A 24,127-nucleotide genomic window follows, 5' to 3' on the forward strand; every position below is an offset into this window, starting at 1 on the left:
TTCTTTTCCAAACAGATTTACACTGAACACCATCTGCTCACTGGAGCTTTTTTTGCTAATAAAATATATATACCCCCCCACCTTCTGCTATTAAAACAGAGATGAATAAATTACTGTTTTATTTCACTTAGATTTACCACGACAAAGGGCTAAGAATGATCGGTTAATAGATGATTCATTGAAATAATTAACATCGATATCCATTTTACGGAAGAATTTAGATACAGAACTTTATATTTAGGCAGGTTGGCACTGGCGACTCGGCTCCTGGGCTCCAGGTTCGAATCCGGCAGTATGTGTCTGCACATTTCACATAGGCCTACAATTTTTATTCTCCACTTTTATTTAACTAAAAATCCAGATGACTTAAAATGTGAGACCAGGAAATTTACACTGATTTGTGGTTTAAATAGCAGGGTATTCTTAATTCTGTGGGTGGGACTCTGCACTGATGTACAGTATACTGTAGGTCCAATGGAGTTTTAGACAATGCTGGTTAACTGGAACTGTACACATATATAGACAAAATAATTTTTTCCTGTGACAGGAGATCCTGGAACAAATGTTGGCAAAATAATGTTCTATCAGAAATGGCAAAACAGGGTTAAACCTAGAGCCTTATGAATGTGTTATTAATGGATATTAATCTCTTATTCACACAGGTGAAACTGTCAGTTAATTTTCCTTTGGATGCACAGTACTGTATATTAGATTTTCCCCAAAGTTTTGTTAATGGGCACAAAGGGCAAACATTTGCCACGAAATAGAGAATTAAGAAAATGCCTTTTAGATGAAGAAACTCATGATGAAAGAGTGACAGCATATTACAGGTTATGAGTCAACAGAATAACAGAAAAGAGCACACCATAAAATATTCACCAGTATTTTTCTTTATTAACAGAAATTAATAGACATTTTAATCTGAGGGATAAAATCATAGTCATTCTCAGGATTTGGAAGGGGTCATTTTTAAAATGTACAGGTTAGAAAAAAAAAAATAAATACACATATTTCAGTCTTACCATAGCTCCAATCATACATACACTTTTGTGTAACCTACAGTAGCTGTACGGTACATTGACATATAATAAAGCTACACCGAGAAGAGTTGCTTAGAATGATGGAAGGGGTTCCAGCTGATCGGTTTCACGCCCGCAGCGAGTGGACCTCTGAGGTGTGTACGAAGCTCACTACATGGCACGCCCCAGGTTATGATGCCATAGTTTAAGACAGAAGATTAAAATAAGGTTTGCGGACCAAATAAGAGAAAGCTCACGAATGTACAAGCGAAAAAGCAGTACTGGTGCAGCTGTCAAGTTTGTGTCTGATGTTCACAGTCGCGTCCAAGGCCGACCCAGACACCACATCTTGCGTGCTCCCGTAACCAGTTCCTCTTTTCCTTATCATGGGCCTCATAACTGGTTTTGGGGTTTTAAACATCTGTATTATTTGTAAACTGCATTGAGTTCTCTCTTGCTCTCTCACACACACACAAACATACGCACAAACAAGAACGCACTTCACGGCCAACGCAGTTTAACATTCGAGCAGTAATGTGCAGAAGAGTAGAAGTCACTGTAGCGTGTTCCCAGATCCCCAGGAGCCACAGGTCCTGAGGTCCATCTCTAGCGTAGCTCTACTTGAGGTTGAAGAAGCTGCTTGACCTGGCAGGTGGAGCCATTAGCATACTGGCTTGGTTCTTGTGTGTGATGTGTATCTGGCAGGGAGGAGGAGGAACAAAACGAGAACTATGAAGTCATGGTGGCACCCCGAGGAGTATGGGAGGTGACGGTGGTGCCGACGCAGCACACCGGGCCATCGGCGCACCAACACTCACCGTGCATGGTGGCTGCATCCACGGCTCGCCGTCGATCTGCATGGGCAAGGCTTTCTTTGTCCTGGGATAGACAGAAGAGAGCATAACCACCACCGCTGCTACTGCCCATCATTACTACGCCATCATTCCCACACACACACAACTGGATTCATCCAGCCCAAGCCTTGAAGACTCTTCCCATCCACCGCCTTGGGGTCAGACACACGTAACTTGAGTGCACGAGCACACGTGACTGATTAACAACTTTGGTGGCATGATGGCACAGCAGGTGGTGCCGGTGCCTCATAGCTACAGGCCTATGTTCGGATGCAGGTATGAATCTGGCTCAGCCTATGTAGTGTTTGCATGTACTCCCTGTGTTCATGTGGGTTTCCACTCACAGTCTAAAGAGCTGTGTTTCAGGTCAACTGATGACTCAATTACGTTTTGTGCATGCGTGTGTTTGCGTTACGCCGCTGCGCTGTATAGATGTGTGAATGACTGCAGGGAGTTCAGCGCAGTGTATCCAACATTGCGTGTCACCTTGGATGAAGGTGTCAGATAAATACTAGTTAATAATCATTGTAAGCTGCTTTGATAAATTAATAAATGCAAATGTAGACCAACTGTCAATTAAAAACTACAGCAGGGAAGGGTCATATGTACCAGTCCAGTCAACTGGTATAATTTTTAATGCATATCTGACAAAAAGCAGAAAGACTCCTTGCTTTTTTCTCATGTAGTTTCAGAGCAATTATGAAAAAAATCCAACAGCAGGAAAGCAGATCGTGCTTCTCATGGACACTGTGGCGCAAGGACAGGGTGTGTTCACAGCTGCCTTTATGAGGACATGCTTGCGTGGCTGGCGGCAGAGCCGGCCTTAGAAATTGCAGGTCACTATTTGGACCTTTTTGGCTGGGAATCTGAGACAAAGTTATTTCAGATTAAGTATCAGGAATATGAGGCGGGGGGGGGGGGGGGGGGGGGGGGGGGGGCGCAGTGGGTTGGACCGGGTCCTGCTCTCCAGTGATATCTATGGGCACATGGCCTGCTGAGACAAAAAAGGTTCAACTGGCCTAAGGCTGGTCCTGGCTGGTGGTTACGTTGCGCACCTGATAGTGATCTGGGAGGTCTTGGCCAGTCGGCGTCCGGCGCTCTTCAGTCCGGTGTAAATCTGACCCATCTCGATGGCCCCCTCCAGCCCCACCACCTCAAGGCGCTTGTCGCTAATATCTTGGGGAGAGGTGCACGCCATGAGATGCACATTCGGGACAGACATAACCTCAGGAGCTCTCGGATGCTCAGCCTACCCTGTTGACTTGTTTTGAGGACATCAGGATCCACGATGACCTCTGGGTACTCATGATCTGCAGAGGCTTTGCTGTCAACCTTCTTGGGTTCGCCCCACAAGTTTGAGCCGCCGTGCATGCTGGGAATGTTGAGGATGGCAATTCCTTCCAAAGAAAGCCCACTCAGGTCCAGGGGTGTTCCACAGCACTGGAAGGGAAATGAAGAACATGTTAAACTTAACAAAAATACCATTCGCACCACAGAAATACTGTAACCTTTTGCCCTTGTTTTAGAAATGTGACTGTATGTGCATTTTCTTTCTATATTGTTTTTGTTTAAAAACAAAATGTGGGAGGCATGGTGGCACAGCGAGTTGTGCTGCTGTCTCACCGTGCCTACGTGATGCAAGAGTACGTGGGTTCAATACCCGCTCAGTCTGTGTGGAGTTTGCATGTTCTCCCTGTGTCTGTGTGGGTTTCCTCCAGGTGCTCTGGTTTCCTCCCACAGCCCCAAGACATGCTGTTCAGGTTCCCCCATAGTGTGTGAGTGACAGAGAGAGTGTGTTCCACCGATGTATGGATGAGTGACCCATAGTAAGTAGTGTATCTAGCAGTGTAAGTCAGCTTGGTGAATAAGGTGTGTGGGCTGATAACACTACATAGAGTTCACTGGAAGTTGCTTTGGAGAAAAGTGTCTGCTAAATAAATGTAATGTTTCTATGACGCAGTGCTGTTCTGCTTAAAAAAAAAACTCAAACACTTAAATGAGTCAATCATTGGAAATAGCAGAACACTAAGTTGTTTTTGGGAAAAGCATCAGCTGAATGAATGTTAATGTCACGAAAACACTTCATCCTGACATGAGCACTAATTGTACTTATAAAGTACAGACGGAACAGCCATTGCGTTTGTGAGACGAGCCGAGGGACCCCGGTCAGCTCTTGTCAGCTGCCGGAGCAGCGGCTCACCTCAACCGTGAGGCACTCCTTCAGCTTCTTGCAGGAGGCAGAGATGGACTCGGACGTGGCAAACTCAAAATACCACAGCTTGTTCTTCATTCTGGCACGTGAAAGCATGTCAACAGAGCATTCAGGGAAAACAGAGTACTTTTGCCCAAACCATTAAAGAAAAAAGAAAAACGAGATTAACGCACAGTAACCCTGTGCAGAAACAAAAACCATTTGAATCTTAACTTCATTGATTTAGCGGCGCTTCCACTGAGGTTCTGGGAAAAATTCATTTTTGCTTCTGAGACAATGAATCCTATTTATTATTTCTTACATAACCAATTTGTACTATCAATTACATAAAGGACACACTATATAAGGATGACTAAACAGGAAAGTGCTGTGGCTGAGAAGTCCAGTGAGTGCGTCTGTTGTTGGTTGTAGAAGAGGACAAGAGAGTGCCAGGAAACACAGTGCAGTGTACTGCACATGTTCACACCTCTCTGAGCGGAGTGGTTCCCGTGGCGCTGTGCCCGGGTGTGCGATTGTCTACGCGGTGGTGTTTGACTCCCTTTGAAGCTTTGGATCCCATCCTGCCCCTCCCAGGTCCCTGCTGGCGTTCTCACCTGCTGTTGAACTTCTGAGGATGCTTCTCTCTCATCGTGTGGAAGCGGTGGGCGATCGAGGCATCCTGCCCAAGCACGGGGGGGGGAATATAACTTGAACTGCATGGTGGAGTATCTCTCGCCCATTCTGTAAGTCACTCCCTCACCCTTCTGCTACACCTGCTGGGCTCCCTCGTCTGTACTCACCACGCCGATGGAGAAGTAGTTGTTGATGATCTCGTAGGGCACGGGGTCTCCCCGCTCCTGGCTGTCCTCGGGAATCACCTGGATGCTCCAGCGGTCCATGAGCACCTGGGAACTGGCTTCGATTTCCTTGAGGATGCGACCCAGGTCGACCCCATCGTATCCTGAACGCCGAAAGGTTGTAAAAGCAAGTGTTGTTTGGAAATATCAAAACAGTCACTTTATTCCACTCATGGACTATTGAATAATGTACTTTGTAGTTTAATACAGTACACTAAAGTATGTCATCACCTCCACCCCATCTGAGGCAGCGAGCCAAGTCATTTCCTGTGCCCAGGGGCAGCACAGCCACCGGGGGGCGCACCAGCAGAGGCACCTTGTCTGGGGAGGAAACGGGACTGAGATCAGTAAGTTCTGCCTTTGCATGCAACATCCACAGTACCAATGTACCCTACAAGTATGACTCATTTTCCAAAAGGGGAAAAAAAAATTTCATGGCTACCTGCTATTATTTATTTATTCAGCAGAAGTTCTCACCCACAATGACTTGCAAACATGACATTTGCATATTTTACATGGGGCATCCAAGAGAACACAATGTAAATGTTAAACAAGCAATTGCTTAGCAAGAAGAGCCCTGTCATTACATAAGGTTGTTGCTTGACTATTCAGATTGATCTGCAAGTAAATTTACTTTAGGTGGAGGCAGGATGATAAAATCCCAGAGTAACAAACATTTTCAATAATGTAAAGAACATCTTTGTGTGGCTTGCTGCAAATAGCTCAGTTCACCCTTTGTGACATCGTTCAAATAAAACAACGGCGATGCAATAAAGTTCCAAGGCCATTTGGCAGCAGAAGACACTGTACTTTTGTAGTCTCTTTACAATTGCTCACTTGGATTGCCAAGGTTGCTTTTTTGTGAAATAAAAGAGACAGGGACACTGCAGTACCACTGCTTTCCGAGTTCCTTACTGCCTGCTGCCCTCCCACACACTGCAACTGTTATTTGACAGGGGCTGTCTGTAACATTTAGTTACGAATTCCTCGAAAAATGTTTCACATCATGGTAATATCACTAAGTATAATCATTAGCCACATTAAAGAAATGTGGAATTTATTGAAATTGCAATGAGTTTTACTAACAAATTAGCTTATATAAAAACTGACCCGCATGTCGTTAATTATTTAATGCTGATATGAGATACTTGAAAAATTTAACGAGTTACAATAGTGCAGTAAATTTTGCCTTTCCGAGTTCCACGGGGCAAGCAGAAGTTGCGTAGGCCCAATGCTAAGACTCCTAGTGCCAATAATTGAAAAAGAAAATAATCCCCCATAACACGACGATACTTTCATTTCATAAATTCATTGCTCTAGAAAGAAAATAATGAAATAAAGGATGCATTTTATTTTCCGATCAGCACCCCTGCTAAATATTACAACTTTTTGTCCTTGTATTATGTCTCCTTTTTATGTTGCCGAGACCCAGTTCTCTTCTGCTGTGAAAAAAAAAAAGCATTTTGTTGTTTAAGGATCATCAAAAAGTCACCATGGAACCTAAGGAAAGTAATGAGTTCACATGGCATAGAGCCAAGGTCAGAAGAGGCTGGAAGGGAGGAAGGTCCAACCTATGGCGTCCAGGATCCAGCCCACAGTGCCGTCCCCTCCGCACACCAAGATCCTGTATTCCTGCAGGTTCCTGAAGAAGTGCAGCCTAACAAATAGACAGGAAAACACGGCACCACTGTTAGAAGAGCAATGCCACGCTTTCAGAAGGCTTCAGCTCTTGGATGGCAATACAGCACCAAAAACTTAAAAAAAAAAAAAAAAGTAAAAGTTCAAAAATAAAAAAGCACATCTCTACATCGGGTGTTCTCATTTGCCCTTGTTCTCATTAACACATTTGCACATTTGTGTCGTTTCTGGAACTGTTCCTAGCCAATGTTTGATTAAGACAGTGTAGTGACATTTGAAGTATATTAATAATTAGATACCAAAGAATGTTGAGAACTGGAGCGGTGACTAAGCCCTGTGGGATCAGTAAGTTCAGTTTTAGGCTGTGGATTCTCCACTGGATGTGCGCTGCCCAAACTACAAGACCTCTACAGTTCTAGGACCAGAAAGAAAGTGGACAGGATCCATGAGGACCCTTCCCACTCTGGCCATCAGATCCTCCAAGCCCTACCTTCTGGGCAGTGATAGGAGGCAATAAGGACCCAAACACACACACACAAAACAGGATTTTCCCCTCAAGCAGCGTCCTTGATCGGCCTGTGAACGCACATAATGATCCATATCCAGAATTGAATGGACATTAAGATGCCACCATCTGTGTCCAGCTAGAAACTACCTTAATACACCTGCACCACCTGTTTATGTTTAATCTGTCTCTTTGCCAGAATTACTTACATCCTCTAAGTAATCGTACTGTATTATTTGCTCTGACTATTATTTATTCACTGCACCTTCTTGAGAATTTATTGACATAGTACCCAACCGGTTCTGATGTTGTTTCTGTACATTCTTCTGTATTTTTTGATGCTGTTCTTTATATTTTGACACTGTCGTGTATGTCAAATGTGTCTGGAGGAGCACTGACTGTGTCAAATTCCATGTATGTGCAAACGTACTTGGCTATTAAAGTTGCCTTGTCTTCTTTATGTAAGGACACACAGTGCAGTGGGCCTTACCCTGGTCCAGGTCCTCCATTGGAGAGGTTGTAAACCTGTCGTGGGTTCAGCAAGTACTGGAATTTACGTAGGACTCTTTAGGATAGAGAGAGACACACACATTGCTTTACAAAAGTCATCTGTGCGCAAAATTTGCCATATTCTCACAAACTCACATACAGTTGAGGAAGAGGAGCAGAACCAAGGGCCATCAAAACAGGTAATGAACATTCAGAAGCTAATGAACTCTTGTGGTCCAGTGTTGGATGTCGGGGTACAGGACAGAGAGTCATACACCTTGTTGCTTTGGATACAACGATATCCAGGAGTGCTGCTGCACACACCTCACCTCTCACCCTGCTTTCCTCCACTCTTTGGGTTCACGAACACCAGGAGAGGATGTGTGTTGGGAATGGGGCTGATCTGTGGCAGGGAGGGATGGAACAAGCCATGTAGATTCAACAGTATGCGAGGCAAGAGTTAGAAACACAGGCACTTGGCACAACTCCGGTACATGTGTATGCAGAAAGATCTGCAAGACTGGCTTGAAAAAAAAGTCGAAGTTTTAGAATGCTAAAAGGCCCAGTTGCCCTAGACTGCATTTCAACACACTCCCACATCCTGGAAGATATGGCAAGTGGATGTGTATGTCTACAAAGGAGACTCACCTGGAGGACCTGGCCATCTGGAGTGGTGTTCAACTCACTGTCATCTCCGAAAGGACCACAGCCATTCTTCAGGTTGTTGGACCTCTCCTGCAGAACAGGGAGGAGAAGGAGGAGATTGAGAAGGACAGAGAGAGTAAGGAGAGAGAAAAATCAGTGGGAAGTCCAAGAAATTTCTAGAAATCTGTCAATAATTCACAATTACATTACAGGAAGCTGAAGTAAGCGAGATCACGAAACGTCATGACTCTTTCTCTTTTCAGACTTCCAAGAATCATGTCATAAAATGCGTGATAAATCCTCTGAGGCTGATACTGTATGCCCTTTGGGCCTATTTACAGATAACCGCTGTAGAGTTAGAGCCAAGTGAGCCACCCAGTATAAATGCTTGCTTAGAGATACCAATGATCATACATCCGTAGGTGGTCATGGGACAGAGGCAGTCATGTAGGCAGGACCAAAAAATGAGACAGCAGGATTTTAAACAAAAACAGGTTTATTTGAAACCCAACAGAACAAAAACAATCCCCTTTCAGGTAGCAACAGTAATAAAACAAAACCCCACAGTCCCTTCTCCAGACTGCTCTCTAAGACACCACTCCTAAGGTCTTCAGGCCAGCTGCCTTTAAAGTAAATAAATTGGCCCTTAAGTGTCAGCAGCTGGCTCCCATTCATCAGTTAGGGCAGGGCTGGGTTCCTGGGAACGATCCATCTTGCTGCTCCCTCCTCCTGCCCTGGGTTGAACCGCCCAGCAGCTCACCTGTCCTATAAAGCATGCGTTTTTGATGTCTGTGAAGACATTATTCTCTAAAGCAAGGTAGTTCCAGACACACAGGCCTTCCCTTAAGGAACTGCTGCTGTTCTGCAACAGGTGCATCCCAGGGCAAAGACTGCTCAACCTCAAGAAGCACCTTCAGTTCTGTGAATAATATGCCAGGCCTGGAGCAGACACACTTGGTTGTGCAATGGACATGTTTTTCTGTTTGTTCATTATTTATCACACTCAAATGCTATGATGTGTGGACTGACCACATGTTCATGTTAATCGCTTAGGGGAACCATCCCTGCTCAGCAAAGTCTTTGTTTCTGCTGCTTTGCCTCCGTGACAATGTGGCAGTCCCACCTTGATGACGGGGTAGATGGCCCATGGGGGGAGGATGTGGTCCCGCAGGGGTCCGCAGTTGCACTCCGTGGGCTCCTGGTTCACACACTCGTCATGGCGCTGAAGGACAACAGGAGCAACAGCTGAGTAAGGTCCCAGACACCGGTATTTCTCTCTCAGGACCATTCATCAACACTACAAAACTGTCTTCAAGTTACCATTCAAACACCTAGCTGATATTTTTCTCCAAAGTTACTTACAGTGATTTACCCATTCATACAGCTGGATAATTTTTGCTGTATCAGTACAGTGTAAGTATCTCGATCAAGGCTACTAGAGCAGGAGATGGGATTCAAACCTGTGTCCTGTGAGTGCAAGGCAGTAGTTCTAAACAGCACACCACCTGATGCCCTATTTCTGTTTTAAATCTGTCTGATGGAATCAATCATATTTCAGCAGGGACTTTGAGAGACTAAAATACGGTATTAATATATGGGACTAGTGGGACAAAGTGACCCTCATTTATTTTTTGCTTCAGAAGTGAGATAATGGTCTAATCTATTTTCTTTTATAATTGAGTTATACTGCCAAATCATCTTGGATAATGTAACGTACAATGACCCGTTTTAAACACAACTTTAGCCCCTCACCATGGCGTGGCACCACACACAGCGCTTGCCCGTCAGCCCGTGGTAGCTCTTGATCTTCTTCTGGCACCGGTCACACTTCCCAGCGTCGCAGCTGCCACTGACCCAGTCATGAGTCGCTACCTGTGATGCACAGATTGACAAACAGGGAGACGGACAGATGGACGTCCAATCAGGTTTCCCGGTACAGCCGACTCTTCCTAACAAAGATGTTCAGAGTCACTGGAAACCATGCAGTTGAATATGTATATATTGTATGAATATAATTATTTTTTATAATATGCTCTTCCAAACACAGCTATGATTCTTTGAGTACAGGTGGGACAGAATGAAAAAGTGTATCCAAAAAAAAGTCATAATGGTACGTGAACATTAAGTAACTCAGCTGACAGTTGAGGAGAGGAAAACAAAAGAACAAAAAACTTCTGGCCAAGGGAAAAAAAAATCGAACCTCTAGGGAGTATGAGGATGAGTGTCTGCCCACCCTGCTGGACATTCAAGTGTGAACAGACAGCTCTAAGTTAAATTCAGTGTATATAGTAACTTGTAACACCCAGCCCCATGTTAACTGCGACAACTCCAACCGCAAGAAAAAGCAACCCTGATTCTCACCCCTGTGTCCTTTTTGGACATGACGTAGGTGCGGGTGCATGGCCCAGGGTTCTTATTGGCACAGCGCCCATGGACAGTATACTTGCAGCCTGAAAAGAAGACAAATACCTCAGTTAAGAGGGTGACACCTGCACATGGTACACACCTCCAAGGCACACTGACAGCGGATTGTGGGGGCGCACGCGCTGCCCCCTACATGCTGACGGTGGAAACTCACAGCTGCAGCAGAGACCCTGTTTACGCAGTCCCAGCAGCACACTCTGGCACACGTTGCAGTACACGGGCATGTTGAAGTGCTTCATCCTCCACAGGTGCTGACCGTCTCTCTGCGTCATCTGAGACATACATGCAAACGCACTTTTCTATGAGGGCATCTGCACCATCTGAGAGAAAGCTGCTCCAAAGATCTCAAAGGCCACGGCATCCAAAGTGAAAGTCATGTGATCACTTAGCACACTTCATCATGTGACACTTGGTCCAAATGGTTGGCGCAGAGACACAGTTTATAGCTGACAACGTTCCATGAACCGCATTAGCAGAGCGGGAATGGTTTGGTGTCGATTTCTTGGCCGGATCATTGTTAAATCAAGAAGTCTTTGGAAAACTGTTGCTGACAACGGGCAAGGTTAATTAATTAAAGAATTAAACCTTTTCGTATCGGAAAAGAAGGAAGGATAGAAAAGGTGGCTCCACAAAGAATGGAGAATGGCAGTCCACTGATGACAGTTTTCCCGTGCACGTAAACAGCGGTGTCCTGCACCATGTGAACCCACGTGACTCCGAGGTGCCAGCTGAGGGCTTCCCCCAGGAGCACAAGTACAGGGCAGCGATGCCTTTTACAGCGCGTGGCCCATCTACCTGCTCCTCTCTCAATGCACCACTACGACACTTCTTCAGTGAGAAATGCCCTTCCGGTGCTTATTGATTTTTGCACCATGTCCCCTTCAAAAATCATTGATAGCAATAAAAGAAAAACGACCAACCAACAGCGTTAACGCATATATTTACCTGATAAATAAATACACTCAGTACACCGTTTTGCCCATTACTGGTGTTGTTAGGCACATTTACATCATTGAACACCAAGGAAGGAGCACAAGTTCTTACTGAAGGACGTGACGCCCACTCTCTCCTCTCTGGAACAGATCATGAAGACAGCCCAGTGTCTGTCTGGAAGGCACCGCTTGCACGCAAAAAGGCGTGTCATCACAGCCACTGGAGGTCCTGAGCTATTTAAGAACCCGCAAGGAGGTCGGGCTTTTGTGAGAGGCCACTCTCCCGATCAGATGAGTCACCGCGTGCCGCACTGGGGCTCGCTGAGCATGTGCGGCGGGACCCTAACCTCACCGCACAGCACCGTGCTTGTGTGCACCCTCACAGGAACCCGCCGCCCCTCCCCACACCAAGCAGCCTCGGAGATGGAAATAGCCCTCGGAGGGGAAGTCCCCGGCATCGCCGTGCGGGGCGGGTGAGGAAGTGGCCGTTAAACAAGTTTCGCGAAGCACTTCTCTCAGTCACCAGCGAGCAGTGAGAGAGGCTCTGGTTGGGGTGCGGCGAGGTGGCGGGGGGGGGGGAGCGCATCTTCAGCTGTCGATCGCAGGGACGTGACTAATCCTCCTCTGCGCTGACCGAGCCGCTCGACACACAGATGGTCGTGCAGAAATCGCTTCTATTGGCTGAGCACCATCCGCCAAGCCCATCTGCACATTTTGCAGAGCTCACACACGGGGCCGCAAAGGGAACAGTGTTTCGCGAGAAACGCATTAGAATCTGCGGGCGGCAGTGGGGGGTGGGAATGGGGAATCATAACTGGCTAAAAGCAAACTTTGTTATAATGAGTTCTTGCCACGATGGGATTTAACATCAGCCTGAAGGCAGCGGCGGGTGTGTGTGACAGGTGCCGAGGATCGGCAGGCTGGAGCGGCGGTAGGACGCGCACCATGGCGGCATCCGAGCCAGGTGGGTGGGTGTTGCTGTTGGGTTAGAGACATTCCAAAAAAAAAACTTGAGTTCTGTTATCTCTATAGAAAGCCAGTGAAATTGAAATTAAAAATGCTAGTAAGAGGCAGAGCGTGCCCCGAACCAGATGAGATGTAGAGCTGCCAGGTGTTTGAGAACACACTCCGATATGGAGTCTGCTAACTCGATGGAGTCCAGCTTCGGTTTGGCGCGCAAGCAGGTGCCGTCCACGCACAGATGCCAGTCCCTCAGCGTGGAACGCACCAGAGGGCCGCTTGCTGATGCATATTCATGAGCGTGGTGAGCCGAGCGGAGGTGGCGCTCACCTTCAGCCCCAGAAGAACCAGCAGGGGCACGTTGTTCATCCCGCCTTCAATCCACTCCTGCAGGGAGACCGTGCCGTTGCTGTCCGAGTCGATGGCCGTCATCATGTCCTTCAGCACCTGGATGGAGGCAGCCCAACGTCAAGCCTCTGACAGCCGCGTGTGTGGATCCTGAGGTGTTTGCATGTGCGTGTGTATCCTGGGTTTTACCCTACAGCACATAGCCAGTTTACACTGCCAGATGGATTACTGCAAAGCAGATGATTTAGGATTTTTTGCTTGTACAAAGTCATAGCTATATGCCTATACCTACAGCTGTAGCTTCCCAGCTTCCCGGCAATCAACAAATACGTAGGTTAAGCAACTGGATTCATGAGTTGAGTCCTGGGAGATATTTTACCATTTCATTCTAAAGTCAGGAGTTCAGCCTATAAGGCTAATATAAATGTATCTGAATACAGTAAGTGTACCATATTGTACCAAAGAAAACTCTTTTGGTGACTTCTTATGAGCTACTTAGTTATGTTTCTTATTTATCTGACACTTTTCTCCAAAGTAGTTTAAATTGCTACTTACAATGATTTATCCATTTATACAGCATGGTATATGGTACCGACTCAGGGTAAGTACCTATTTCAAAGATACTGCAGCAGGAGGTGGGAGGCAAACCTGGGTCCTTCCTTTGCAAGGCAGCAGTTGTAACTACTATGCTATTTGCTACCTTTATATAAGCATATATAATAAAAGAAACAAACAATCAGAATAATGAAAACGTTTCATCGGTGATGAGCCGTGTCATGTGATCTGACAAGACGCCGCAGAGGGGGGTTTAAAATCATAGGAGTGCTCCTCACCGGCCGGAGTTCGGTCACATCCCAGCCCAGGTAGTCTGCGGCATGCATCATCTGGGCGATGATCCGGTCCACTTCCTGTACAAGTGGCACGGGTGATACCAAGAAGTCAGGTGATACAGAGAGAGCACACACACACACACACACACACACACACACACACACACACACACACACACACACACACACACACACAGATGAAGCAGCACTCAAGGTTGCTGTTCCCGCTGTCAAACCGTGACACCTGAGCTACAGTACATGTTTGGTAGCGGCCGTCTCTAACCCAGCCACCGGTCATTATTTTCGGCACGTGAAACCACGCCACCAATAACACACACACACACACACACACACACACACACACACACACACACACACACACACACACACACACACACATTTTCAGAACCGCTTGTCCCATACGGGGTCACGGGGAACCGGAGCCTAACCCGGCAACTCAGGGCACAAGGCTGGAGGGGGAGGGGACACACCCAGGACGGGACGCCAGTCCGTCGCAAGGCACCCCAAGCGGGACTCGAACCCCAGACCCACCGGAGAGCAGGACTGTGGTCCAACCCACTGCGCCACCGCGCCCCCTCGCCACCAATAACACCAGAATGAAAATGCTTCGAGTAGCTTTCTACAGACTCGACCAGTCACACGGGAAGCTGAGCGCACGGGTCGGCACGCTCCTGTAAAGCAGGTCATGTCGGAGAGACCCCTGAACACGGCTGTGGGAATTTTCGCGCCTTTGCAAATTTTACCATCGCCGAACTCAACAGACTGATAGCTGGTTCTGACCTTTTGGGATTTTTTTAAGGGGCCTGGGAGGTGGAAAGCGGTTCCCTTCCCTGGAGTATCAAGATATCGATGCAAGACGACGAGCTGAGGGCAAAGACAAATTGACAAGCGGGTCTGCTTGGTGCCGCAACTCACCGAGCTGTCCAGCAGTCCGTTCCCATCTTTGTCGTACAGCTTAAAGGTGACTGAGAGGGGAGGAGAAAGGCCAGTGAAAACGTTGCTAAGAGACACCCCCCCCCTCACCGAGACGGCATGGTGAAGGACACGGGCGCACTGCTCGCTCACAGCTAGGACACCACAGAGGGACATTAACACAGGGACTGGGGCGGCTGGCAGGACACTCACACTCCAGTTTCTCTCGAGGCTGTCCGTCCTCCAGCAGTGAGAAGTAGCACGACACATCTTTAAGGCACACCTCCCCTGGGCGAGCGAGAGGGAGAGAGAGAGAGAGGGAGAGAGAATGAGGCCAGCCCTGTTGCTATCTTAGACACTGAATGGGTGACGCGTTATGTAACTGTTTTCTTTCAATATCAGCCAAACTTTAACCTTTAAGAATTTTGCATCAGTGCTACAGAAATGATTGCCAAGCCTTTCACGATCCGATACAGCAGATTCCTGTTATTACGCACAAGTGCAAAAACAATAACTAGACAATGATTAATAGTTTAATCACGCACGCAATCTGAAACCGCTTGTCCCAAGCGGGGTCGCGGCGAGCCGGAGCCTAACCCGGCAACACAGGACGCAAGGGACACACCCTTGATGGGACACCAGTCCGTTGCAAGGCACCCCAAGCAGGACTCGAACCACAGACCCGCCAGAGAGCGGGACCCGGCCAAGCCCCTTACTTTAATCATTGTCTAGTTATTTACTCAACATATTAATATGATATTAATATTAGTCAAACTTTTAACTTTTAAGAACTTGCATCAGTGCCAAAGGAATGATTTCCAAGTCTTTCATAATCTGATATAGAGGACTATTAGTTATTACACATAAATAGAAAAAAATAACGAAAAACAGTAGAGAATGAAAACCAATGTTACAGTGGACCAAATTATGAAGACTTCCTCTTTGAACAGCACAAGGCCGACGCGAGAGTGTTGAAACCTACAGCCCTCTGCTGAACTGCCACTTGGCAACTTCCACCCACATTGTGAAGGCTACAAATCGGGGCTTAACGCGAGAAGCAGAAGGCTCACTGGCTACAGCCGGACTGGTATCATCAGAGCGATCCTGCTCCGGGTTCTGGAAGGATCGGAAGAGGCGCTGGCAGAGGTCCGTGGGGAAGTCCTCCACCTCCAGGTAGGTCTTGAGGAAGAGGCGGAAGCCCTCCTCGGTGATGCACTGGGAAAGAGGGAGCAGAGGGTCAGAGGCGGTCACGCTGGCGGTCGGTCCCGTTCTTATTTAGGTACACCATCTCCTGGGGCCGAACGCTTGCCACTGCGAACCGCCAGGCTGGTGTCACACGGACCAAGACGGCACAACCGTGTGACACTGGGCAACCAGCCACAAAAAAGGGACACACAGAAAGCCTTCTGTTTTTGGTATTTCCTGTCCAAAACGTTACATCTTTTCACCAACTTTACTGTCACTAGTTGAATGCTTCTTTTTGGAATTTATGGCCTATAGAGCTCATTTGCTCAAATTATACCGTAATTTTGCAGTAAAATAAGCACAATCTGTGTGTCATTTACATGGCATCATCCCAAAATTAGAAACTATTTCAAAACAAGCATCCTGGCTAAATTTTGACCAAAACTTTTGTCAGTCTTTGATAGTCCCTCAACATGTTTTCCTCTGAACTTCCCCTTAACTACTCTAGACAAAAATAATACTAGTCCAAGATGGACAGTGAGATGGTGTCAGACTAACAGCTTTAGATTTGCAGGTGTGTGTGTGTGTGTGTGTGTGTGCGAAGGAACTATTAAATTCTGCATTTGATACTCTTTCCTCTTTACTATAGTCTCAACCATTCATCAGGCTATATTTATAGCAGAGAAAAGATTTAAATCAGTCAAATCTGACCTCACCATCCTGAATAAACAAGAAAGTAGAATGTGTTTGTGCTGAAAACCCTACACTGAAAGAGCGATGTTCTGTGATCAAGTCCCAGTCGCGCGCGCGCGCGTGTGTGTGTGTGTGTGTGTGTGTGTGTGTGTGTGTGTGTGTGTGTGTGTGTGTGTGTGTGTGTGTGTGTGTGTGTGTGTGTGTGTGTGTGTGTCCGTCCAACAATGGAAACAAGAGGCTGGGAGCACAACTGCTGACCGCACAGAAGAGACTCTTGAAAGTGGAGCAGCTCATCAAGCCACTCATCGACTCCACTCCCAGAATACGGCCGTCTTATCTCAAGTACCAGTATGACTTTTTTCGTCTAGTAAACATACGTAATTTTCAGGAAACCTAAAGACATTGCGCGATCGTATAAACAATGTAAACTGTCTGACTTGTGTGGAAAATAAATGAATGGAAAAAAATACACGGCACAGTGAAATATCAGATCGGAGGTGTCTGAGATGTGGGGCACGGCGGCCTCCTTCCCCCACCAAGCTTCACGAACTTTGACCGATCCTTACAGCTTCGCCATGTTCCTGACAGCCCTTGTAAATATGGAAAATGTGTGGGACATATACACAGGCAGAAGCAACAGCTACGAGCAAAGAAACGTCTTAGATCTTACAACCACCGAACGGCAGATCTGATCTGCGGCTGGCCACACCACTCGAACCTCCTACTCGGATCAGAGCCGCAAGCGGGCACGGCTCGCAGGGGCCGTAACAACCGCCGCACGTCGTTCGGCCCTACGGTGCACGAAGGTGAACCGCGCGGCGGCGGTAGCAGCGTCGTGACTCACATCTCCGTGTCTGTGCTGGGCCAGGCTTCCGTCAGCCTCAAACTCCTTCACGACATCTTTCACTTTCAACCTGCAATCTGCAAGAGCGGGAACAGGGGAGTATTATCACCTCGACCCGAACAGCGTGGAGCGCGGCATAACAGAAGGCCAAGGTGCAAACAGTCACAGCTCGCCTTACACAACCAAAGCCCCTGTCCGTTGCAGGGAAAGTATGATTTGAACAACAACACGCTGGATGGGGCATCGGGGGATATGAGTCATATGAAGAGAGGGAGTTTTATAAAAAGAAAAAAGAAAACAATGCACCGAAAGATGCCAGAAAAATGAATATATCAAACGGAACCTTAAAGGAAACTGGTTCATGCGCAAATACATGAAAGGGATATTAAAAGGGTGATATAAAATCTAAAAAAAAAATCTATTACTATTATTATAGCTACAATCAAAACACCGGCTATAACGGCAACATCTTCAACAGCTCACATCTCGATCGTTATTGAATGTCTGAAAGCAGAAGGTTGGTTTGAAAGCTCGTGTGGCTTGACTCAGAGTACATGACGCGAACAACAGGATGCCCCGGCACTAAGTGTGCCTCGTGCGCGTGCCATCGGCATTCCCCTTGCAGAAACACACAAGGCTGATGGTGTCATGAGGTGCGTGAATGCGGCGCTACTCACAGTCTATGTACTGCTGCAGCTGGATGAAGTCCACGGGGCTCAGCTCCTTCTCGTCTACGTTGCCGGGGGCGGACATGCTGCCTGCTGCGGAGGAGGGACAGAAGCGTGAAACACCAAAAGCACGGCCACAGCCTTGTCCCCTTTCGGTGAGACGTTGATGCCCCGGGGCCGGGCGGGAGTGCGTTTGCTCATCCCACAGTCGAGGACTTTACCCGTGGCCGGTGTTCAGAGACACACCTGGGACAAGAGGTTAGTGTGAGGGTCCACGGGTGCTGCAACTGCCCCCGACCACATAGGGCACAAAGCAGCATGGTGACGCGCAAGAGGTCGAGAAAGGCCACAAATCACTGCTGAGGTGTTGAGTTACAGACACTCTAAACCGTCTGGAATGTTCACAGCAGGATGAGAGCGTCCATCGTTTCTTCAGTTTAACCGCTTCAGTAGGAAGAGTGTAGGTCGTAATACAAAGGGATCATTTTCTCTAATGTCCAAATTAAGAATTATTACACACCGACTCCTTAATTAGCAAACCCATTGAATTTATAGCTTTATATCTGATTTACTATGAGTATTTTTGCAGATACAAACATTTTTGTTTGCATCAGAGGGGAATTTCAGCAAGCTTTTTTGCTTGGCGCCCCGTTTTGAATTGGCACCCAGTCCATTTAGATTTATTTATTTAGCAGACACTTATCTCAAACGCAACTTATAATATTAACCTTCTTACAATTATTTACCCATTTATACAACTGGCATCCTGTCCAGGGTGTGTCCCCTCCTCCTCGGCCTTGTGCCCTGCGTTGCCGCGACCCCGCTCGGGACAAGCGGTTGTTGACAATAGATGGATGGACCCATTTGTACAGCTGGGTAACTTCACTGGAGCAATTCAGGGTAAGTTTGCTGCTCAAGGTTACTGCAGCAGCAGGTGAGATTTGAACTGGCAACCGAAGGCAGCAACTTTAACTACTATGCTACCAGCTGCCCCGTGTCCAGTGTTGACCTCTCCCTGGTGCTGAGCATTGTGGGAACAAACACCATACGGGTTTGTACATTCCCTCTAGGTGGTGGCCTTTGCTATGCCTTTTGATCATTTACTGTTAAAAATTAATTTATAATAAAATTAATACTAGACACCTTCTTGCTCCTCAGTTTTCTTTCACTAGTTAACTTGGTTGTTAATTAAGTTTAGGATAATTCATGACAAAATATAAATAATATTTCACATTTCTAACATTTTTGTCTAATATTCCTTCTTTTCTCTACACCGTATATACATAAAACATACAGTGCATGAATATACTCTATATACTGTACTGTAGTTTATCGCAGTATTTGTAAGAACAACATTATTATAATATATATTAATATAATTAATAGAATGTATTTCAGTGTTTAATAATAGTTGGAACATTTTAAAATTACTCTCTGGTGAGATTAGAAGAATATTTCTAGCTGTATTTTGGTTTCTGGGTGATTTATGGATGTGCTTGGGTCCTGCTTTCCCCATAAAACATTATGGGATTTATAATTTTCATTTACAGGACCAAATTAAGGAACAAACTGAGTTCAGAAGATGAGGAATGGGTGTATTTATACTTGCTGTGGGTCTTGCAGTTAGTCAGTTAGTCAGATGAATGTACTTCTTTAATGACTGATATTTTAACACGAAGCGCGTGTGCCAAAAACACTTTGCTCGAGTTCGCTCATTCGCATGACATGAGGGTTGTGGTGAGGGTGACATCTGCGTCTTCAGTGCAGAAGTTTGCCTTCCATCCATCCCATCATCAAAACTGCACGTTGGACAGCAGTCCTGAAAAACTCGTCAACCTGCACCAAAGTGAACAGCCCCTCAAGGAGTTCCTAAAAAAGGCCTACAAAAAGCAAGGCTCTTGCATTTTCTCCCCCATCATCTCAAGTCTGAACATTTCAGGACACTAACGGTGACTAACAGTGACGTGAAAAAAAGGTGCATGCCTTTGCAAAGGTGCATGTAGCATTACACGCTGCAGTGACTGGTGCTCAAACACAGGAACTTCCACACGTTCAAGAAACATTTCACAAGCATGTTCTCAGTGCGTCACTGTATCTCACCCATTAATGTGGAGGGGTGGCTGCAGCACTTTAGCTCATTTCTGCATACTGGCATTCTCTAAGTGGGATCTGTGGGCGACTCCTGCAGAACTGCAGAACAGCAGATATTTTACATAGTATAGTATAGTATAGTATAGTATGGTATAGTATCATATACATATTACACATATATGGGTGAGAAACAGGGCCTGGGCCCGGCGATGCTAGCAGTACCAATAACAGGTTGTTGTGTTCACCGTGCAGATTCTAACCAGAGTGGGAAAAGTGAGCCACAAACATGATCCTCAAGGAAGACAAATAATTGACATACAGTGGACAATGAAGCTCCAAGATGTGGAGTCCTAAGAAAAGCAGCCGCAGCCAGGGTAGCGGCTGTGGCACAGAGTGAGCGCCCCGGGACGGTCCCTTCCCTTAAAACACGAGGGAATCCCGAAAGAACTGAAAAACCTCAGCAGAGCTTTCGGACAAAATCCTGAGAAAAACAGCACCTGCTGCTGACTCAATCTCTGCCCTTTGTTCTGCTCCATGCAGCTGGAAATTCATGAGCAAGAGAGACTGGAAAGGGATCAAATTTGTGTGTGTGTGTGTATTAATTGAGGGAGGGATCACTGTGTTCCATCAGGGAAGGGAATGAAAACCAGCCCATAATAAATCTGAGTTATAATTCCGACTGATTAGACTTTTTACGTAGGAAGATTGAGCGCACGGTTCAGTCCACACCAAGTTTATTTATTTACCTGACACTTTTCTTCAAAATGATTTATCCCATCAACTTCCTTATGATTTTCCTGTGTGTAATGCTGGGTAATTTTTACTGGTGGAATTTAGGGCAACTGAAGTAATCAAAAGCACTACAGCAGGAGGGAGGATTCGAACCCGGTTCCTTCAAGTGTAGGACAGTAGCTAACCATTATGCTGCCTGCTGCTCCCAACAATAAGACTGCAACTTAACTCATACCTTCATCCACAGTACCCCACAATTTTTCTCTTTAAAGAGCTGTCTGGAGCACCATATTAGGGCACCTCTTTGGATCACAAGCCTGTGCCCTTAACCACCACATTGCTCACACAAACACACACACACACGCTTTCTGAACCGCTCGTCCCATACGGGGGTCGCGGGGAACCGGAGCCTAACCTGGCAACTCAGGGCATAAGGCTGGAGGGGGAGGGGACACACCCAGGACGGGACGCCAGTCCATCGCAGGGCACCCCAAGTGGGACTCGAACCCCAGACTCACGGGAGAGCAGGACCCGGTCCAACCCACTGCGCCACCACACCCCCCCCACATTTTTCACACCAAATTTATTTACCACTTGGTATAGTGGTAAATAAGGACAATACAGAACTGATCTGTGGGATAATTTTTTGGGGATTTTTTTTTTTTTATTGAGATTTTTTTTTATTTACATGTATTAATTTAAAAGACCTTTCTCCAAAGCAACATACAATGATTATAAATACTACTTCTCTGACTATTTACCTTTATCCAAGGTGACTTACAGTGTTAGATATACTGCACTGAACTCCCTACAGTCATTCACACATCTGTAAAGTAGATAGTATGACACACACACACACACACACTATGGGTAACACACATCTTTGGACTGTGGAAAGAAACTCATGCGATCAAAGGGAGAACATGTAAACCTGTTAATTACATGTGACAATACAAGAAAAGACAGGGAAACGTTTACAGTACATTAGCAAAAACCATCCTACAAAAAGAGAACATCATGGTACATCAGATGTGTACATGTAGACATAGTGCTCTCTTCCCTAGAGCTGGAAGGGTCTAAAAAATAATTAAAAAAAAAAATCATACACACACAGTCTGTACCGGTGGATGCGAGCTCTCAGAAAGAGCACGCGCCGACCAGAGAAAAAGCTCCCACCCACTCGTCATGACACCGAACCCCTAGCACAGGCCGGGCTCTCCCCGTTTAATTCCCTCCAAAGGTTAGCACCGTTGCTTAGCTACTTTGTTTATGGAGCGGAGCACTTGGAGGAGATCAAGCGGACAGAAACTTTTTTCACCCAAGAGTGGAGGAGGGAAAGAATGAAAAAAAAAGGCAGGTATATGGAGTCGCTTTGTATGCGGAGGCCCTCCAGTCTGTAAAGCAATCAAACAAAACATAGCTGGCAAACGCATCAACGCGAACGTGGTCGGGGAATCCTGTCCTCCCATGCGCCACTTTTTTTTTTTTTTTTTTTTAAATTGTTCTGTCACATTTTGACTCAGCTGAGGAGCCCCCCTCTCCACTTTTCCGTGAGCTCAGCACAGCTCTTTGAGCGGCGTAGGGAGCCTAGGGGCGACTCGGAAGCGCACGCAGACGGCTATAAAGATGGCCGGCCTCAGGCTGCAAGCTTGCAAGGATCGCCTGCGAGTAATATGATCCCTGACTTCCTGGTCATACATTTGCATATGTGGCTTTCACACCAACAGTCAGTAGCGCTGCAAAGTTCCACGCCGAGGAGCGCGAGGAGGACGTCGAAGGGCAGCCGATCCATAGCGGCGTCCCCAATCTGACCTCTAGCGTCCCAGCAGAGCGCTCAGACTGTTAGCGTAACGGCTGCGCCGCTGCTGCTAAAACCGCCCAACAACATGCAGCAAGGATAGATAACTTGGTTATTCCAAAGGCGGGCAGATGTCAGCATGACCCGTTTAATAATCTCCTTGTCACCTAATAATTAGCTGCGATGTGTATCTGGACGGTTTTCTATTCACGTTTACGACTGGCAAACCCCTAGCAGTCCCGCGCAAGTCCTGCATCCGCGCCGCACTGTTTACAGTGTTTCTCCCAAGAATTTCTGAGCGTGGATATAAAGCGCCACCTTAGTTATTTGTCTGTAAAACTTTTGCACGCAGATATTCAAAAGCTGCTTCTTTGCTGTATGGTGGACACTTCCTGAACCTGGTAGCGCTGCCATACTTAGACGTAGGTTCGGGGAAACCCTGCCTTGTGACGTTAATGCTGAGGGTTTCATCACTCACGGAACTTCGAACCGAAATGTGTTTTATACACAGGATTGCACACACATTCACATGAGCTTTCCTTCCTTGCTGTGCTTTAGAAGACATTCGACATACAGGTAATGATGGCTAATAATAAGAGAAAATAAGAGGAATTGCACTGCTCTTATGACTTGTGACCCCTTGGCCATCCGTTAGTGCTTAAGATGACAACGTCCCCATTCGCCGAGGCATCAACACCTCGTCGTTTTTGATTTACCACGTTCCCAGACCCCAGATGTTGAGAGGAGGAAAGGGAAGTAAATGGCAAAAAGGGAATTCATCTCCTTTTCCATCTTCCAGTTTGAAACAGGCGAGTGAAGACAAGCAGCTGTGTACGACGCGCGAGGTCAGCAGCGAGAGCTCGTCCGTTCAGCTCATTAACGGCTGGGTGAGGTGGTCAGCACAAATGGCCAGATCTGGCAAGCCATTTAAATGAGTGGTTATTCGGTTACGCTCAGAGGAAAGACCGTGTTTGCTGCCGGCAGCTCCTGTTTGTCCGAGCGCTCCAGCCACCCACGTACCGTGTCGTGGAAAGTTGTTCTTTTGTAATGCTGCATGTATACTAACGGAGAATCTTTGTGGTTGGAAAAAAAAAAAAAAAAAAAGTTCTTTGCTTAGTTCTGTGTTATGCTCTTCCAAATTTTCGTTCTACGTTGAATTTAAACTTTTGAACCTATGCCTGAGACGAGAGCGTGGAGCATGTAACGGTTGCTACGGAAAGTGCTTCCCCGTCGTTTGACGTGCACCAGAGCGTTGCCGTGGAGGCAGGTGAAAGCCTGCTTTCGGGCATTCTGCAGCAGAGGGGGGTTGCCCATTTCACAGCTGCAGGTCTTCCCCGGTCCACCTTTCCTCTGTGCTCACAGCTCTCGGAGGGAGGGTCGGAGACCGAGGGACGAGCGGGAGAAAAAGAGAGAGCCAACGAATGCAGTCTAGTTTACATTCCGACTTTGCAGATGCTACTGTGACTCATCTCAGGAGCAAAAAGGAATACG

At 46.6% G+C, this 24,127-nt stretch overlaps 1 protein-coding gene and 1 long non-coding RNA gene across 2 annotated transcripts in view; one reads left to right on the forward strand and one right to left on the reverse strand.

The window, feature by feature from the left end:
- Positions 1-876: 876 nt before the first annotated feature.
- Positions 877-24,127, reverse strand: part of dgkaa (diacylglycerol kinase, alpha a) — a 28,471-nt gene continuing 5,220 nt past the window's right edge. The window contains exons 2-24 of the mRNA XM_018760654.2: positions 18,025-18,108; positions 17,348-17,424; positions 15,696-15,840; positions 14,839-14,913; positions 14,629-14,678; positions 13,696-13,770; positions 12,845-12,961; positions 10,777-10,894; positions 10,560-10,648; positions 9,951-10,070; positions 9,322-9,420; positions 8,202-8,288; positions 7,883-7,956; positions 7,555-7,629; positions 6,493-6,578; positions 5,153-5,242; positions 4,865-5,025; positions 4,679-4,743; positions 4,074-4,164; positions 3,127-3,313; positions 2,929-3,049; positions 1,838-1,898; positions 877-1,717 (exon numbers count right to left, since the gene is read on the reverse strand). Coding sequence (XP_018616170.1) covers positions 1,637-1,717; positions 1,838-1,898; positions 2,929-3,049; positions 3,127-3,313; positions 4,074-4,164; positions 4,679-4,743; positions 4,865-5,025; positions 5,153-5,242; positions 6,493-6,578; positions 7,555-7,629; positions 7,883-7,956; positions 8,202-8,288; positions 9,322-9,420; positions 9,951-10,070; positions 10,560-10,648; positions 10,777-10,894; positions 12,845-12,961; positions 13,696-13,770; positions 14,629-14,678; positions 14,839-14,913; positions 15,696-15,840; positions 17,348-17,424; positions 18,025-18,100 — 2,220 coding nt within the window. The 5' untranslated portion in view covers positions 18,101-18,108 and the 3' untranslated portion in view covers positions 877-1,636. The remainder of the gene's footprint in view (positions 1,718-1,837; positions 1,899-2,928; positions 3,050-3,126; positions 3,314-4,073; positions 4,165-4,678; positions 4,744-4,864; positions 5,026-5,152; positions 5,243-6,492; positions 6,579-7,554; positions 7,630-7,882; positions 7,957-8,201; positions 8,289-9,321; positions 9,421-9,950; positions 10,071-10,559; positions 10,649-10,776; positions 10,895-12,844; positions 12,962-13,695; positions 13,771-14,628; positions 14,679-14,838; positions 14,914-15,695; positions 15,841-17,347; positions 17,425-18,024; positions 18,109-24,127) is intronic.
- LOC108939368 (uncharacterized) lies at positions 4,981-6,472 on the forward strand. The gene is made up of 3 exons (XR_001966507.1): positions 4,981-5,039; positions 5,173-5,268; positions 6,397-6,472. It is a non-coding gene; the product is annotated as an uncharacterized LOC108939368 (long non-coding RNA).

This window comes from Scleropages formosus, chromosome 19 (genome assembly GCF_900964775.1).
Source record: "Scleropages formosus chromosome 19, fSclFor1.1, whole genome shotgun sequence".
NCBI lineage: Eukaryota > Metazoa > Chordata > Actinopteri > Osteoglossiformes > Osteoglossidae > Scleropages > Scleropages formosus.